The sequence below is a fragment of the Colobus angolensis genome, unplaced genomic scaffold, assembly GCF_000951035.1.
Source record: "Colobus angolensis palliatus isolate OR3802 unplaced genomic scaffold, Cang.pa_1.0 Scaffold279, whole genome shotgun sequence".
NCBI lineage: Eukaryota > Metazoa > Chordata > Mammalia > Primates > Cercopithecidae > Colobus > Colobus angolensis.
In genome coordinates this window covers 2,091,381-2,111,205 of record NW_012116032.1, presented here as the reverse complement: position 1 = coordinate 2,111,205, position 19,825 = coordinate 2,091,381, and the positions used below count along the sequence as shown (strand labels likewise).

General features: G+C 35.5%; 1 protein-coding gene across 5 annotated transcripts in view; it reads left to right on the top strand.

The window, feature by feature from the left end:
• Positions 1-19,825, top strand: part of CAMK2D (calcium/calmodulin-dependent protein kinase II delta) — a 319,303-nt gene that overhangs the window by 247,802 nt on the left and 51,676 nt on the right. For 4 of the 5 annotated variants that reach the window (XM_011948374.1, XM_011948371.1, XM_011948373.1 and 1 more), the window contains exons 9-13: positions 10,085-10,179; positions 12,532-12,654; positions 13,816-13,899; positions 14,341-14,383; positions 18,032-18,069. In XM_011948374.1, coding sequence (XP_011803764.1) covers positions 10,085-10,179; positions 12,532-12,654; positions 13,816-13,899; positions 14,341-14,383; positions 18,032-18,069 — 383 coding nt within the window. Of the gene's footprint in view, positions 1-10,084; positions 10,180-12,531; positions 12,655-13,815; positions 13,900-14,340; positions 14,384-18,031; positions 18,070-19,442; positions 19,476-19,825 lie in introns of all 5 variants that reach the window. The other variant, XM_011948372.1, reaches the window with a different exon arrangement.

Sequence of the window (19,825 nt, the reverse complement as noted above, 5' to 3'; positions counted from 1 at the left end):
TATAGTCTATTAAGTATACAGTAGCATTATGTCTAAATGCACATACCTTACATAAAAAATACTTTAAAATAGCCAGGCCCAGTGACTCATGCCTGTAATCCTTGCATACTGGAAGGCCAATGCAGGAGGATCCCTTGAGTCCAAGAGTTTGAGACCACCCTGGGCAACATAGGATGACCCATCTGTACAAAAAGAAAAAAGAAAAAAAAAACTATATTGCTAAAATATCGTCATCATCATCTGAGCCTTCAGCAGGTTGCAGTATTTTTGCTGGTGACGGGTCTTGCCTCGGTGTTGATGGCTGTTGACTTATCAGAATAGTTATTGCTAAAGGTTGGGGAAGCTGTGATAATTTCTGAAAATAAGACAACAACGAAGTTTGCCACATCAGTTAACTCTTCCTTTCATGAAATATTGCAATACTCACCAAAATGTGACACAGAGACATGAAGTGAACCCAAGTTGTTAGGAAAATGGCACCAAAGACTTTCTCAATGCAGGGTTACTATAAACCTTCAGTGTGTAAAAAATGCAATATCTGCAAAGTACAGTAAAAAAAAAAGAAAAAAAAAAGCACAATAAAACAACATATGCCTTTATATCAAAATGCCCAAATCCTGCATGGGCCTCTGCTTTAGTGGATCTGTGGTAAACACAGGAAACTGCATTTTTAATAACCTATGATGTATTATCAGAGTTTGGATTCACTGTCTTAGACTCACAAAACACACTGTGTTCAATTGTAATATTACTTTGGCATATTCGAGTTTATGTGGATTGTCTGAATGCATTTCTGTGATACAGTTCATATATCTAACCTTTTAAAATAATGGAATATCTTATAATAGTGAGATTTCATATCTGTGAAATGTGAGAGAACTTATAAGGTAGAAGCTCTAACTTTCTTGTCTAGAAGAGGGAAAAAGGATAGGTAGAGAGTAGTTTCCATCTTTGTTTTCTGAACTATATAACATTTTTTTAGCTGTTAAGCAAATATTAGATGGATAATATGTACGTATGTGCACACACGTGCACACACACACAGATATCAAGAATGACTCTTTAGAAACTTATAGCCATAGGGCATCTCATAGATTTTTAACCCCAATTTTACCACCTTTCACCTTGCTGTATTCTATCCTTTCTTCACATAATATTAGGCAAAGAGCCAAATTCCTTTGTGATGAGCCATGCCCCAGTTGGAGCATGTATGTGCCACCAATTTCCATTTCTTTAGAGACTGTGTGGACCCTTTGTCTAGAAATGCACTTGGGATCACACAACTATGAGAATGTCTTAAGTGTTCTAATATCACATATTTAGGGGAAATGACTCCCACTAGAACATTATAATGTATTCTTTTGTTACATGTCTTGGTCATTGTTGTGGGATTTGGAATTGTTTTACCATTTTATTATATATCACCTTACTCATGTGACATGAAAGTGACATTAATTCACTTTATTTGTAAGATGATGTACCCTTACTCATCGCCATTGTAATAACCACCACAGTAATGGACACACTATTTGGTTGCTTTTAGGTTGTGGCTTTTCCTGAGGGAAACTCTTTTTCAACCATTTATTAGCACTGTCTCTTGCCAATTAAATGGTGACTTATTTTCCAGAGTAGACAGTGGGTTGAGTGGTAAAAAAAAATGACACTACTCAGAAAACAAAAGAAATGCAAAACAAGCCATTTAGCAGAATGGCAGCTAGCCTTCTATACGAATTAAGCTCTGAACCCTCATTACAGCAGAGCAGAGTGGAGCAGGGCATTGGTATAATGACTAAAACAAGCCTCTACTTTATTTTTATTAGAATCATGCAATTATCTGCACACAGGAAATCTCGAATACCAGCATTACCTTGCTTTTGTGATCTCACACAGGGTGTGGTCTGAACTGTACTCTCTCTTTGGAAGCAAATAGTCCATTACTGGAAAGCAAATAATAAACATTAATGAAGCAAGAACATAGCCTTGTGTTCTGCCATTAACAGCAGTAAATTGATTTTTATGACTTAATTGTATGTATAACTGCTTCCATAAATTCCTAATGGGATGAGGAAATGTTTGTAGATGTCACTGGATCACAAATTTCTAACAGAGCTTCTTCTACAATTTGGCCTAAAAATAAATAAATAAATGCAAGCCTATAACATGGGTCTCTCCCCCACCCTATGTATATATGTGTTGTCTTGCTACTTTTCTACCTTGCTTATGTATTAGTCTCAACAGTTATGAGTGATAATAAATTAGTGACTGTCACAGAATGTACCTTGACTTTGGACAAACCTTGGGAATTTTATGGAATATGTTTCTTCCTTTCTTGTGTGGTGAATTTAGGTTCAGCAATGATGTGTTTTCTGGGGTTTAACCTTTTCGTATTTCAGCTGGGGTAAGTCATTATCAGGTACTGTAATCATTTTGAAATCCCAAGCCTACTGGATATTCTGTTGCTATTACCAGTTCTGAGACTACCTTACACTTGGCCAATCACAGATAGGCCTCCAAATTAGAGGCCTTCTGCCTTCATCCGTTATGACCCACATCTCCAACAGTCTTCAGTTCATGGAGCCTTACTCCCAATCATAGTCTTTACCAATATTCTCTTACTCTGAACTTATACACTGTCTTAAATTTCTGTACGTTTGCTATGTCTGGTTTCCCTAACTTGGTGTTTTTCCAACTGTGAGCCACAAACCACATGGTTCAGAGTGACCTAAAATGCAGCCTCCCGAGATCTACCTCGGGATCATTGAATCAGATTCTCTGGGGTCACAGGATCCAGCAAATCTCACTTCTGGTTATATATCCAAAAGAATTGAAAACAGCACCTTGAAGAAATATTTGTACACCTATGATGATAGTAACACTATTCACAACAACCAAGAGGTGGAAGCAACCCAAATGTCCATTGACAGATAAATAGCTTCAACAAAATGTGGTTTATACATATAATTGTATATTATACAGCCTTAAAAAAGAAAGAAATTCTGTCACATGCTACAACATGGATGAACCCCAAGGACATTATGCTAAGCAAAATAAGTCTCTTACGGAAGTGCAGATACTATATGATTCTACTCATATGAAATATTAAAATAGTCGCATTCATAGAAACAGAAAATAGAAAGGTGATTACCAAGAACTAGAGAGAAAGGGGAAATTAGTGTTTCATGTATATAGAGTTTCAGTGTTGAAAAATGAAAACAAACTGGAGATCTGTTTCATGACAGTGTAAATGTACTTAGTACTACAAAACTGTTCACTTAAAACTTGTACATCTGGCTGGGCATGGTGGCTGATGCCTATAATCCTAGCACTTTGGGAGGCCAAGGTAGGAGAATCACTAGAGCCCAGGAGTTTGAGACCAGCTTAGGTAACATATAGTGTGACCCTACCTCTAAAAAACAGAAAAATTAGCCTGGCATGGTAGCGCACACCTGTAGTCCTAGCTACTCTGCTCGAGAGGCTAAGCCAGGGAAGATCCCTTGAGCCAGGGAAGTTGAGGCTACAGTGAGCCATGATCATGCCACTGCAATTCAGCCTGGGTGAAAAAGAATGAGACCTTATCTTTAAAAAACAAAACAAACACAAAAATGATCTATGTTATGTAGTATTTATTTATGTATTTATTTATTGAGACAGGGTCTGGCTGTGTTGCCCAAGCTGGAGTGCAGTGGCACAATCTTAGCTCACTGCAACCTCCACCTCCCACGTACAAGTTATCCTCCTGCCTTAGCCTCCCCTGTAGTGGATACTACAGGTGCACACCACCACATCCAGCTAATTTTTTACTTTTTGTAGAGACAGGATTTTGCCATGTTGCCCAGGCTGGTCTCAAACTCCTGAGCTCAAGCAGTCTGCCCACTTTGGCCTCCCAAAGTGCTGGGATTGCAAGTGTGTGGGACCTTTTTTTTATGTACAATTTAAAGTCACTGCGTGGGGCCTTTTTTTATGTACAATTTAATGTCATGTGTTTAAATTTAATGTTAGGTATTTTTTAGCATAATTTTTAAAAGAAAGATTCACTGAGGTGAGGCTCAGGAATTTGCATTTTAACAAGCTTGCCAGATGGTGCTGATGCCACATCAAAGCTAAGCAACACTACCATACCTAATTGCAGATTCCTTTAGGAGAGCAGTTTTTAGGTTTATTACAGGATATGTCAGAGGTTGTAAACAGGTGAAGTCTTAGTTCAAGCTGCTATAACAAAGTCACATAGACTGGGTGGCTTATAAACAACGAAGTTTCTTTCTCATAGTTCTGGAAGCTGGAAGTCTGTGATCAGGGTGTGACCATAGTCAGGTCAGGTTTTGGTGAGGGCGCTCTTGAGGGTTACAGACTGCCAGCTTTTTGTTGTATCCTCACATGGTAGTAAGAGAGCTAGCTAGCTAGCTGCCCTCTTCTTAAAAGGGTACTGTTTCTGTTCATAAGGGACCCATCCTCATGAACTAATTATCTCCCAAAGGCCCCACCACACCAAATACCATCACATTGGGATTTGGATGTCAGCATATGAATTTTGAAAGCCATACAAACATTCTATCCATTGTAGGCGGTCTGCTGTCTTAGTCAGACTTGTGGACATTTTATTCTTAGGAGTGTTGACATTAATTATTTATCTTTATAATTTATTAGCAAGTAATTTCTGTAAGAACTATCAGTTTCTAGCTTCTCTAAAAAAATCAAAAGAACACGTGATGCAATGCTTTTGCTCTTATATATTAGTTGTACCTGTCAGACACATGAACACAACTGCTCCCCTGGTGAGCACCCCACCCCATACACAGTACAGGTGCAGGCCTTCATCTCGGCCTGCTGCCAGAAGTCCTGTCAGTTTGCCACTCCTACTACATGGCATAGATAGTTTCCATCCTATTAAATGTGCCTTCTTATCTTGCTGGCATTGATCTTCTAGCTCTTTGTTCTACCCTTCATTGGCCATTTAGGTCACAGAGTGTTAGTTGAGCACTTTCTCTACTTGAAATGTGTGATGATTTTCTATTAATCGTATTATAACAAGGTAAGATAGAGCCATACTTAACACTCATGTAATTAATTGTGTATTTCCAAACTCCACATGCATTTTGCTTCTAAGTTTATAATGTACCCCTTTATTTACTTAGAATATTCAGTAACTGTCTTAATTAGATTTTTCCATTAACTTCCCCACTACCTTCTCAGAGTTGTCCAACATTCCTTCTTCATCTCTCCTTTTGAAAGAACAGCATTTAGAATGTTTAATTATTAACAAGATTATAAGTTTAACAACTTTTTTAACATTAACTTTTATTAAAATCAATTTTGAATGTTCTTGATAATGTAGTCTTTCTACCTAATCGTAATCAATACTTCTCAAAAGTCTTATTAACCAGACATCTCTAGCATCTCCCAAGCACAAATATATACATAAGATAATGAAAACTGGTTTTAATATCTATCTTTATATGGAACCAACTCTATCAAAAATAGTTATAACTGTCATGGAAAATGTGAAACATAAAATGGAGAGAATACTATAATAAACTGATGACTATTTCATCTATTTCCTCCCTTTCATTTCCCACTCCAATATTATCTTAACCAAATTCAAACATTGTATCAATACATCTATAAATAATTTAAAGTATGTCTCTAAAAGAAAAGGACTCTAGGCCGGGCATGGTGGCTCAAGCCTGTAATCCCAGCACTTTGGGAGGCCGAGGTGAGCGGGTCACGAGGTCAGGAGATCAAGACCATCCTGGCTAACACGGTGAAACCCTGTCTCTACTAAAAATACAAAAAAAATTAGCTGGGTATGGTGGCGGGCGCCTGTAGTCCCAGTTACTTGGAAGGCTGAGGCAGGAGGATGGCATGAACCTGGGAGATGGAGCTTGCAGTGAGCTGAGATTGCGCCATTGCACTCAAGCCTGGGTGACAGAGCAAGACTCCATTTCAAAAAAAAAAAGAAAAAAAGAAAAGAAAAGGACTCTAAATATGACAGTAATATTAGTTTTAAAATTTTAATAATTATTGCTTAATAGCATCAAAATAAACAGTCATTTTCCTATTTATCCTCTCATGTCATTATCTTGTTTGGTCTCTTAGATCTCTTAGTCGTTTTTAATTTGTAAGTTTCGCTCCATTCTCTCTCCTCTCTCCTTATTTCTTGATGTATTTTTTCAAAGAAATCTGTAGCTCCAAGACAGCACATGTAAGTACTCAATCTTGGTCTGTAGATACTATTTACCATTAAAAGGAACCAGAACTTTTTGTAGTAGCAGCTGATTTCAAGTTTAGAACAGGAAAAAAGCAAGATGATCCAGGAGCATCTTGTCATACCACAAAGAAAAACTATTATGGACCACAGAGTTTATATTAACAGATGCAGGAGCCACCTTGAGGCTGGCACTAGCCAAAGATGGGGCAATTGAGAATCAATGAGAAAAATAACAGTAATAGATTGAAATACATCAAATAAGTTTAAATCAAGGAGTTGATAATGATAATCAAAATTCAACAGAAGTCCTAACCTTTGGGGGATGTTGGGGACCCAATGCATTATTTTAAAACCTGGCTAGTAAAGAGGAGGATAAATAAATAATTGGCCTATCTTTCCCATATGAACTGTATCTTAGACCAATCAAGTGAATAAGGAGTAAGATTTTCTTAGTCTAAAGAAAGCGTGATATAATTAGAGTATCATCATTTTATTTGTTTGTTTGTGAGTCTCACTCTGTCACCCAGGCTGGAATGCAGTGATGTGATCATGGTTCACTGCAGCCTCGAACTCCTGGGCTCAAATGATCCTCCTGCCTCAGCCTCCCAAGTAGCTGGGACTGGCTGTGCATTCCACCACACCTGGCTAAGTTTTTCTATTTTGGGGAGAGACAGGGTCTTGCTATGTTGGCTAGGCTAGTCTTGAACTCCTGGGCTCAAGTGATACTCCTACATCAGCCTCCCAAAGTGCTGGGATTACAGGTGTGAGCCACCATGGCTAGCCATCATTATTTTGCAGCCCCAGTAAAATTATGTAGGCAGTAATCATCAAAGGCTGCTAATGTCATGAGAGTCACCCAACATTTGAAGGTCACATCATCACCCCGAAGTGTTCTTGCAAAAAAAAAAAAAGACTTCCTCATTGACTTTTAATGATTTTAGTACTTCAGGTATATGGGCAGAGAAAAAGAGCTAGTGATTTTTTCCTTTCTTTTCTCTCTGACATAGAAAAAAGGTAAAATATTAGGTTTATTTTTAAAAAAGGGAAATTAGGCTTACTCATGAGGCAAGAACTCTCAAATAGAACACCAAACACTTTTATTTTATTTTATTTTTATTTTTGAGACTGAGTCACAGGACTCTATCACCCAGACTGGTGGAATTCAGTGGCACAACCTTGGCTCACTGCAACCTCCGCCTCCTGAGTTTAAGTGATTCTCCTTCCTCAGCCTCCCGAGTAACTGAGACTAAAGGCATGTGCCACCATGCCCAGTTAACTTTTTTGTATTTTTCGTAGAGATAGGGTTTCACCATGTTGGCCAGTCTGATCTTGAATGCCTGACCTCAGGTGATCCGCCCATTTTGGCCTCCCAAAGTGCTTGGATAACAGGTGTGAGCCACCATGCCCGGCATAGAGCAACAAACACTTTTAAAATAAGCATTTGTTTAGCGGACCTAGCTAAAGGAAAAAGTAGCTGCAAGGAACATTTAAGAAAGGACCAAATGGACATCTTTGCTAGTAAGTCAACGTCTCTTAGTTAGACAACACAAAGTTTTAAATTTTATATTACCATTCCTACTGAAGTTCATAGATAAAGAAAAAGTGGCTGCAGGGAATGTTTAGAGCATCGTCATGTCTGTCCTGCTTGTGGTTGAAACAGTTACTTAACCTCTCAGCCTGTTTCTTCATCTATAATATAATGCAGATAACAACAATATCTACCTCATAGCATTATACAAGGATTAAATGAAGTAATGCACTAAAGCACACAAAACTCTGAATAAATGTTATCTACAATAAAATTTATTAATATTACATTATCCTTATGCCATGAGTCTCACACTTGTTCAATACATTCAGAAAATAGAACTACAGAAGAGCATAAATCAGAAAGGTTTTAGATGCTCGTTTAATAATCAAGTTGAAGTAAACTTACAAAACAGTGTTTATTTAAATAGGCATGACAATTTCACATCAGGCTAGTCAATAGTACCTATAATAATTTTTTTTAAGTCTTTGGGCCTAAAAGTGTTTTTTTAATCTTCACATTTATGCTATTATTTTATTTAAAGTACATGTTTTTGTAGACACTCCTCCATCAAACAACTAAATTGTGGGCATCTATTATGTATAGGCTGCTTTTCTCATGGGATGAGCCCTCTGTGAGCTTCCTCTTCCCAGAGAAGCACCACATCAACTGTCAAGTGCAGACATAATTCATAAGGACACACAGCCTATGTTGAAAATGCTAAATGTCTCAGTTGTGCGACAGATTTATAATTTTATAACAGTCTAACTCCAGATGTGTATTAGGAAAATGTTCATATTCAATGGAAACTATCACTAATACAAAGCAAATTTTCTCCTTAACCTCCTGGAATCTTATATAGCTGAGGGCTAAAACTACTCAGGTACAGCTTTTTTTCTACTTGCATCCTGAGAACACAAACACTCATCATCATCATTACTATCATCATTTTCATTAGATGCATGGAAAAATTATTTTTATGTCATGAAGGTGGGGTACCAACATACTGTGATTTTCTTCATGGTCTTTTTTGTTTTTTTCCTTAAGAATGTTGCTTAAAATTTTTTATCCTTGTATTGATTCACATGACTTGAAAAATCTTCTTATGAACTGTATCTTCCTGAAGCAGGCTCTAAAATTCTAAGATGGTTAAACCATTACTTAAAAACCATTTCAGCTGCAGCAGTGTCTAATGTATAAAGATGTCCAGACTGGTGGACAGGAGCAGAGATAAATCTCCTAGGTACAGAGACCAAGAGAGACCACCTTGGATAAGGGAAAAAATAAGTCTCAGAGTACACCTGGCAAAGTGTCACCTGTCTTACTTTTCTTTCTCAAGTTTCCCAGGCTTAAGGAAACATAGCAAGAAAAAAGCAAACAGGAGAGGTCAGAGGAATGACTGCCTTCTGCCAGGATAATGAACTAAGAAAAAAACCAAAGGCCTTAAGCAGGGCAATAAAATATGTGAAAAGTGGCAGGGGGGTATTTGATGACAGAGAAGATCATTGTATCAAAACGATCTCAGACATTTAGACTGCAGATATCATATCAGGGAAATTTAAAAACTGTGAATACAGATTTTTTTTAATTTTAAAAGTTAAATTAGATGTTAATTAATTTATAAATATAAGTTTGTGAAAAATTTTGGCAAATTTTATTACAGCCATGTGTTTATTACTTTGAATTTTCTGTGGCATTTTGCCCTTCTCTTCCTTTTTCCTCTCCCATAATGTATATTCTTCTGTAGTCTTGTTGGTTAAGTTGTTTGACTGAGAAGCCTTGAAGTTTTTGAAGACTAAGATTACTGAAAAGAAAAGGGTTTTGTCTCTATGTGGTACCCACATTTGCAGGGACTCTGGTTATTTAGAATGTGAGTTTGTAACCAGGACACCATCACTCAACAAAATGTCCCAATTACCATCAAAACAAGCATGAGGAAATAAATAACATGCTTAGTTTTTAAACTTCAACCTCACAGTGACTAAAATCATAGTCTCTATATAGGTAAGAATGCAGGAAGACTCTATATAGACAAGAGTTCAGGGAGGCCAAAGAATGTCGCCCTAAATGACAGATATGTTTTATCTTTAGAGTTTCCCTTCCATGCCTCTTTAGAATTCTTTGGAGCATGCATTGACTGACACATTGTCAGAGTTCTGGAGCAAAGGAGGAGAAGCATTCACCTTCCAGAGACTGCTCCAGACTAGACCATAACACGTCTCTCTCAAGTTTTCCTACAATCCAGTTTTCTCTGTTTTAACAACTACAGCTTAATATCATTGTGGATCAGCCACATTTAATTTATTGTTGTCTATATGACTTAAATAATGTTAACACTGTAATCTCTCCAGGTGTCATTCTCTATATTCTACTTGTGGGGTATCCACCCTTCTGGGATGAAGACCAACACAGACTCTATCAGCAGATCAAGGCTGGAGCTTATGATGTATGTAATAACTATTTATATCACTTTAGATGAAGGTTTGTTTTTTGCTTGTTGACCAAGAGCCAGATCTTTTCATTTTTCTTTTAACCATAATTTTTACCACTTTCTCTTATTATTTCCCTCTCTCTTAAGGAAAGGGAAAAAGAAATGCAGCATATGTGTTCAGCTTATGAACTCACTATCTCCTAAGATTGAAAGAAAAGCCGTGTGAAGTCTCTGTGGAAGAACTTTGTCAAAATGTTTGGATCTTAGTGCATTTTAAAAACATAAAAATTAAAATATTTCTGCTATAAAAATGATTATTGCCTATTCAGTTGAATTATATTCTCAAATATCTATCACATAATTTTACATTGTATACCAACAATATTTTGCAGTGATCACATATCAAATAGAACATTATCCCACTATACCAGTTTCTGGGTTTTGTTTTTTGTTTTTGTATTGTTTACCTAATGGGATACTATGCAAGCTTTCATTTGAAGAATGAGTTTCACAATTGAAAAATTTGAAAATCATAATTCTAATATATTTAATTTTTAATTAGAATATTTGAAAGTAGATATATATATACATTCATAAATTAAGTTCAGAATCTGAAGAGAAAGTCTTTATCTACTTTCTCTTTATGGCTTAACTTTGTGTTTATGATATAATTTGCTCTCCTTTGATATGTATTCTTGTAAATATGATTTACCACTTTCTCTGGTTTCCTCTCATACAGCCCTAGGGAAATCCATGTGCAGGGTCTGGGCATGCTTTCCATGTGTTATTAAGTGGAGTAACTATGGAGTAGCAATATTGGGTTCACCTTTTGTGCACAAGTTGAAAGCTCAATGTGAAAGTGAGAGGAGAAAATATAAAATGTCTGTATTGTATTCTATCATGTCTCATGAACTCTTCAATGCATTTCTGATAAAATTTTCTATGTAGATGGATGTGTGTGTCAGTTAGCAAGAATTTAAAATGTATATTCTTTGAATTTCGAAGCATTCCATTATCCCTAGACTAGTAATTGAAACAAATTATTATTTACATGGCAACAGCTAGCACATTCACCATCTTTACAGACTAGAACCAGCCCCTCTCTGGGCAGACGTAGCCCTGAAAATCCACTGCTTGGTATACCGGAGGGGTGCTTTCATGAAAATTAGAAAACTGAGGAAAAGGTTCACCTTTCTTCATACTGAACCTACCCCTCATTTGCTATCAGAAGACCTGTTAAGAAATAGCCTTGCGTGTTTCTTTAGTAGCTCCTAATAGTTAGCAAGCTTTTACAACTGCCAAAGATAAGCTTCAGGAATTAAAAACTGACAATTGTTAAGCTGGCAAAAAATTACAGGTATTAGAGTTAATATCATTTTTCTCATGCTTTATTTTGCCAATGAGTCACAAGTTCCCCATTTTAAAACTACCAAAAATAGACTAATTCCATTGACACAGTGACGATGGCTTTGTTTTTCAAGATTGTCTATACAAATTCATGAATTGGGAAAATAACTTGATATTCTATCATTTTGCAACTAATGTGGTATAAATTTCCCTTAATCATTGAAGGACAGTATTTCTACTAAATGTGCTAATCATATAAAAGTAAGTTAAGTAATTATCAGTCCAAAAAGTAACATAAAGAGAGGAGAAGTAGCTTTCTTATATAGCCTTAATGTAAAAAAGTATTGATAATGGGAAGTTGTAAGATTTGATTACTTTCATATACTTTGGTGAAATTTGCAATTGGGCAGATTAAACTTCTTGAAGGGTTAAAATGAAATTTTGCTGAAGCTCCTGTAGTCTCAGATTCGTCTCACTACAGCACTCCAAGTAGCCAGGATTAATAGGTCAGTTTTGGCACAGGAACTAAAGCTGCTTTATTACCTCTGCTATTACTGCTTATAAGTTGTGAAAGTATATAATACCTCATTTTGAACCTTGGCATAATATCACAATGGCATTGGTACATGTAGCAACCTCTTCGCTTTTATTAAGTTTTGCAAATAATTATGAGAAAGATTGTATAAAATTTCATTTTTAGATCAAAGCAGAGATACTTTGAGAAGAATAGAAGATTCTGAAGTTCTTTTTTTCTGAATTTTAATATGTATTTACCATATGTGATATGCAGCTCAGTGTATATGTTGGTCCCTTATCAGATACTCTTTAATATTTGTAGTTGTCTGCATAGAGGAGAAAAGATCTAAATGGTTTTGTTTATTTAGATACAATTTAACTTATATAAAAAGTAAATTTATGAAGAAATTCACTATTTGAGGAAATGATTCATATAGTTGACTCTTCCCTGTTTGATTGAGTGTGTCTATTTTTTAAACTTTTTATACATTTATATTTTTGAAGTTTCCATCACCAGAATGGGACACGGTAACTCCTGAAGCCAAAGACCTCATCAATAAAATGCTTACTATCAACCCTGCCAAACGTATCACAGCCTCGGAGGCACTGAAGCACCCATGGATCTGTGTAAGTAAAACTTCTCAAAAACTTCAAAAGCTAAAATGAAAAATAAGCTGTCCTTTAACATATTGTTTATGGATTTAAAATAACTTTGCAAAAAAAAGATGAAATTCAAAATGAATGAATTTTTGACTCAAGGTGTTTAAGAAAATGAATTTTATGATGGTGAAAAAATGCAATTTTCAGTAGCAAAGTCTGAATTGCATAGATTCTTAAATAAATATTGCTTACAGTGACAAAAGGAATGAGTATTCTTCATATCACTTATTGACAATACTCATGAACAGGGTTAAGAAAATAACACCAAAATTAAATGTGTCCCAGAAGAAAAGATTTAACAAAGTTCAATTATTTATCATTAGGCAACTTTAGAAGCAAGTATGAAGTTTGGCAGCTGAGAGTAGAGTTTTAGTGGCATAAAAGAATGGTCATAGTAGTCTGAATATATTTTAGAAATATTAAGAAAAATAGTGTGAAATTTGAGGGGAATCTGAAGACCTCAGTAAATTTCTGAATGTGTCAAATGCTAAGATGATAAATGTGGCACTAAGTAAATGAAAGGCAGCCCAATTGAAATGTGATTGAAGACATTAAAATAAAGATAATTTGAGAAATTATTAATATTCATTTCTACACTTTCTGGTATTTTTATTTTGTTTTGTTTTGACACAGAGTCTTGCTCTTGTCACCCAGGCATGAGTGCAGTGGCACAGTCTTGGCTCACTGCAACCTCCGCCTCCCAGTTTCAAGCAATTCTCCTGCCTCAGCCTCCCAAGTAGCTGGGATTACAGGTGCCCACCACCATACCCGGCTAATTTCTGTATTTTTAGTAGAAATGGGGTTTCGCCATGTTGGCCAGGCTTGTCTCGAACTCCTGACCTCGTGATCTGCCCGCCTCAGCCTCCCAAAGTGCTGGAATTACAGGCGTGAGCCATGATGCCCAACTCATTTCTATACTTTATATATGTATCAGTGTTGCATCTTGGCCACAAGTAGTCTTGGCAAAACTAAAATTTTATTTTTAGGTAACTTTAGCAATTGAATACTTAGAAGTTGATCATGCAGGTACAGCACCATTAATAAAGATTTGATGAAGTCAGGGACATTATTATACTTAGTGTGTTTTAAATATTCTCAATTAAGTTACTTTTTTTCCTCTTCTTCTAGCAACGTTCTACTGTTGCTTCCATGATGCACAGACAGGAGACTGTAGACTGCTTGAAGAAATTTAATGCTAGAAGAAAACTAAAGGTAAGAAATTTTACATTTTTGTGGGGAGGTAGATTTGACAGACTAAGAAGTGAAATACCATGGGAGGAAAATGACTTCTAGCAAAGGCTTTCAATTATGTAGACCTCAATACTCTCATTATTCTTTTTTGGGGTCTTGGGAAATGGAATATACACCAGAATCAAAACTATGGTGAAAAGCTAGAATCATCCTGGCAACACATGCTGTGGATCCTTCCTTCAGTGGAAAACAGCTGTGCAATTTGATAATCAGAATCTGGCCAGCATCATGAGAGACAAAGGCCTTTGACTCTCAGGAAACCAAAAAACAAAAACAAACAATCAAAAACCCCCTAACTGAAAGTAGGGCCAGGAAAAGATTTGTTATCAAAGACTCTATATTTGTTAGGTCCAGGATTTTGCATAGGCAACATTGACTTTTGTGTTCTAATTTTTTTCACAGGGTGCCATCTTGACAACTATGCTGGCTACAAGAAATTTCTCAGGTACATGCATTGAGAACTCTGCTTCTTATCCCTTGGTCTTCTTTTTAAGTAGTCTCTGTTTTTTTTGTCTCTAGAATTTTTAAACTCCTATAATTAGAAAAACCTGATTGTTCAGGGGTGGCAAATGTGTGGCACAGATTCCTTCTACACCTGTGGCTGCCATTAGCAGTCTACTTGGGTGCTGTCTGCTGCCAAGCCTCCACGACTGCACCCCTCACAAGAGTGCTTCTGGCAGCTCTGGTCACCAGTCAGTGCTGGTGCAGGACTAGCCTCATCTGTCAAATGTTGGGATGCATACGAGCTGTGGAAATAAATACTCCCTCATTTACAATCTTAGCGTTTCAAACCTAGAATTTATTATTGATATTTCATAAAGTAATAACTATGAATAAGTTATTTTTGGTCTCATTTTCATAGGGAATCCTAGTATGCAAGATTTTTAAAAGAAGACCATTATTGGCCGGGTGTGGTGGTTCATGCCTGTAATCCCAGCACTGGGAGGCCGAGGCAGGTGGATCACAAGGTCAAGAGTTCGAGATCATCCTGGTCAATATAGCGAAACCCTGTCTCTACTAAAAATACAAAAATTAGCTGCGTGTAGTGGTGCGTGCCTGTAGTCCCAGCCACTCAGGAGACTGAGGCAGGAGAATTGCTTGAACCTGGGAGGTGGAGGTTATAGTGAGCAGGGATCGTGCCACTGCAATCCAGCCTGGCAACAGAGCGAGACTCCGTCTCAAAAAATAAAAAAAGAAGAAAAAAAAAAAAGACCATTATTGAGGAACCCAGTTCTCTTAGACCTAAGTTCATTCAAAAGTATAGTACTTTCTTGGCGTACTATAAGAATGATTACAACTGTCATAGGTATCTAACTCAAGAATTTACAGAGCACCTTGCACTCAGTACTGTCAGAGCATAATAAATGTTCCTCAAAATGATTCCATAGTAAAAAATAAGTGTGTTAAATAATAGACTAAAAGAAGTCAAACCATTTCTTTATTGTAAGAGTCACTCTCTAAAGGTGGAGATAAAGTATATGTTACTTCAATAACTGACTTGAGTTTTGCAACCTCCTTCTTTGATAGATTATCTCAAAGGACCAGGTTCACAAAAGTCAAATCTTGTTCAATGCTAAGCAGTCTTATGTAGGGGGAAGGACTGGAGCAGCAATTAAGCTGCACTTGGTAACCTTTGGCCCTTTGAACTTGGAACACTTGTCAGCCAAAAATACTACCAGTTTAGTTTGGATACCGTTTACATAACAGTGATCTGCAAATCAAACCATCCAGCTATTTTTTCAATTCTTTGTTTTATTTTCTGCTACACACGTAGCCTGGGTGTTATAGTGTTATCAGGTAATAATCCATCATATCATTATTAAATGCTCTTCAGCCAATTTCTAGTTATTACTTACAACTGTATTAAGTGGTCACCTTTCCCCCCACCTTTGCATTTCGTTACAAATAATGGGAAACCATAAGAGGCCTTCCAAAGGCTGTTAAACAATAACAATAACAGTAGTACAATGAATAATGCTACGAATTGAGGGACCGTGTTGGCCAGTCATATGTATTTTGTCCAATTCATTTAGTGTAATAATACCTTGTTGCTGCCTTTGTCAAGTTACCTGTTTCATAAACAGTTGATTAATATAGTTGACATTTATATGGGTGAGTTCAATGCCATCTCATTAAATATTAATTCATATATATGATATTCAAATAAATTTCACTGTGGCCCAGTAATTAGTGAATCATTAAAAGGTAGAATGATTTATATAGCATAAATTCTTAATGGCAAACTAACCCAAACTTTAAAAAATCTTCAGATTTAAAACTGTACATTTTGTTAAAGTGTTACACTCTTGGGCATAAATTGGGCCTTTATTAACGTATGTACCCATATACAGATGCTTTTTGTTTACCTCACAGTTTCATTTTCATCATCATGTAAACTAAAACCTCATGACTAATATGTGAATTTTATATTGTTTCTGAATGTCTTAGCATGAAAAAGCAATTTTTTTTATCCATCACTTCAAAATCAACTGAATAACTTTAGACCCAGTTACAACATCTTGTACTTAATACTGCGTTTTAGTTTTGAGTATTTTATTCATCCTATTTCATTGCCAAACATGCTCTTTAAAGTAATTTGTCCATAAGTATATGATTATAAAGTTGTTTTAATTTTTTCTTTTCTCCCTTTATGTGGAATGTTATTTCTTGTGAGGTAAGGTGAATAGTAACCAAAAGGGACATTTCTGCATCTCCCAGGCAAAATCCCTGCTTACCCTGAATCATCGTCTTCTCTTTGCTTGCTATTGCAATTTCAATTATTCTGAGTTTGCTTTCTAACCTATTAACTGCCACAGGATTGATTAAATATTGCTTTTTAGCTCTAGGCAAACAATATAATAGCTAAGGCAACTCTTTCTTACAATCTCAATTAATAATAAATTAATAGCTTTGTTGCTAAAGATTAATGAAATTAACATTTTTGTATCTTTTAAGTAAATTTAAAAATATACCAATATGATATTGAAATAATGCCCCAAATCAATGAATGTCAGGAAATTACATGTTCATGCAGTTCTGTTCTAGCTAGGTATTTCCACTTTCGAAGTCAAGCTCTATTCTGATATACTTAAATAAGTATACGTAATTAATATTAAATGAAAGCATAAGTGTATATCGTGTCCTGCATATTTGTGAATGTTCTACACTTGGTGTACTAATTGTCATTGACAGTTATATTATCTGTTCACTGTGTATATACACGTACCTTAGTAGATTTTTTTGAAAGGATGACTTCACCTTTTAATATACTCAAGAAGTTTAGTAACAGAAGGAATGTTAAAAGCTCCCTGCCAAGAAAAATGAAGTTGCATATAAGACCATATGCTTTAAGATTTCTCTGATTTAGTTGAAGATTTTATTCTGTTTTTATGTTGTCTCAAGTTTTATGATTTTTACTTTTTCATTGTAAAGGCTTTTGTTTATGAAGCCTTTGTATTCTGATTTTAATGTATAAAAGAATACATAGTGCCATTTTTTTAAAGCTCATATGCTAAACATTTTAAAAATTTGCTCTAGGCCAATAATATGCCATTTTATTTAAATAGTAATATTTTTTGTAAAACCAAATTGTCTGACTTCAAGAATATAATGAAGATGTTATTTAGCCAGAGCAAATTTTACAGATGAGTTTTCAACTCTAGAAAGAGGGGCTTAAATGGCAGAACTGACATGGTCACCATATGTGTTGTGAATGAACATGTAATACTATCTGTCAGCTGGTGTCCAAAGACTGAATTCAACTTTCTGGATTACAAAAGGATAGTCCAGTTAAAGTTCCAGTATCCTTTTCTCAACCAACAGTGAAATAAAGTCCAACAAACACAACTGTCAAAGTATTCAATTATATGCAATGAACTACTCTTTAGTTCTAAATTTGTTGTGGCAAACCAAGAAAAGTGATACTGTATTTCAGTGTCCTTTAAGCTCGCACTCATCAGTGTGACTTTGATAACTTGCCATATGTTGGCCATAACTCAGCAAAGGTGGTAGAAGGAGACAGTAACCTGACTGCTTTGTTGGCTGTGGGTTGCTATGAATAACTCACTAAACTGATTTTACTCTCATTTTACAGCAGCCAAGAGTTTGTTGAAGAAACCAGATGGAGTAAAGGTAAGTTAAACAGATGCCCCTAATCCATTTCTGATTTTCAGAAGCTGGATAATCTTTAAATGTTAAATATAATTCCTAAGTCTTTGCAAGTTCTATTTTTTATTGTTTCTGATAAAGGTTGCCGGTTGAAATATGAAATGATTTAATATACAAAGATGACTAACATTTATACCGAGAAAAACTGTATTTCTTTTATTGGATTATATATGAAATAGTCATGAAAAAATAATATTGTTATGCAATATAGAGTTCCTATAGAAATTAAATGTCTTAATCTTCTCTGATTTACTACAGATCCAAACTACCATGGTGACCTAAAAGTCTGTAAAAACCAAATGCTTTTCCAAATAATTATGCTGCGTACATGAAAGCCACTTAGGTATATAGCCTGAGAAATACTGACATTTGAGTATGGAAAATAGAATGTCAAATGTCTAAATTAATCTGCTTGGGCAGTTTTTATAAAGGTCTCAATTATTCCTGTGTTTCTATCATAAGGTGTTGAGATATATTCAAGATGAATGATCTGAACAAATATTAGAAAAATTTTGCAAGAAAAATAACAGCAGGATATTTTTACTTTCTGGCTTTCTAAACAAAATAATACAGTTTCTTTCCTACTGATTGTATTTTGTTTCAAGGGGATTTACTCTTGTTGGCATGTAATCTTATATGTGCATAATGATGTTTGTTATCTTTTCAGAGTACCACTTAAATGTTTTATTTCTTTAATCCTTTTCTTTCTCTTCCAAGGACAGATGCATACATTCTTCATCAACACTTCAACGTTCTTGGGAATTAATTAATTTTCTAACATTTGAATTTGACCCAAAGTCAGGTGGTCAGTTCATATTGAAAACATAACATAGAAAATCATTTGTCACTTTAAATGTTCGTGCTCAGTCATTTCTTTGCCACCTGTCTGTGTGCAACTTGGAAATTTTCGGAGCACTAATAACTATGCGTTTGTGATTTCCTTTAGGATGCCATTTCCATTTACCAATTGCTTTCCTCAGCCTGCAATTTTGTCTTCATTCTGATTAGTTTATTCCATTTAGATTTTAAGAATGATAGTTGATGACTGCCTTTTTCCCAATGTTACAATAGTAGAAATGTGGTACCTTACATTTTCCAAATATTTTCTTCTCCTGGGCTTTCCTGTACCATTCAGTGATGGAGAGCTCACAGTTCCTATTGAGATATTTATTTTCATTACTATCCTTACATAGAAAACATTTCCAGAACTTTTTTCTTCCATTCAACTTATAGCTCCTCTTTAAAAACAAAATTATTCTGTACTCCATGCTTTGATACTCTAAATTCAACCGGTCATATTTTTTTTCTTTTCCTTTCTCTTTGACTGGTCAATTCAGAAAAGGAAGTCCAGTTCGAGTGTTCAGATGATGGTGAGGATCTCTATCTGCCAGATTTCTCCTCCTGTAAAATTCACACTTAGCAATAAAAGTCTTATTTACCTAAGATAGTGTAAGTGGAGAGGGTGTAGGACCATTACAGGTCAGTGTTAATCAACTATCAAAACACAGTACTCCTCTTACATATTATATTGTTTTTCTCTGAAATTGAATTTGTTAAACATGTAAATAGTTATATTAACAGGTTTGCTCTTTTACAAAAACAAAGTCCAGTTTTCTCTTTGAAAATAAAAAGACCATGACAGAATGAATGTCTGTATAGTGATAAGTAAAAACAAACAAACAAAAAAACCTGTGTGATTATTTTTTAAATGTTCTTCATG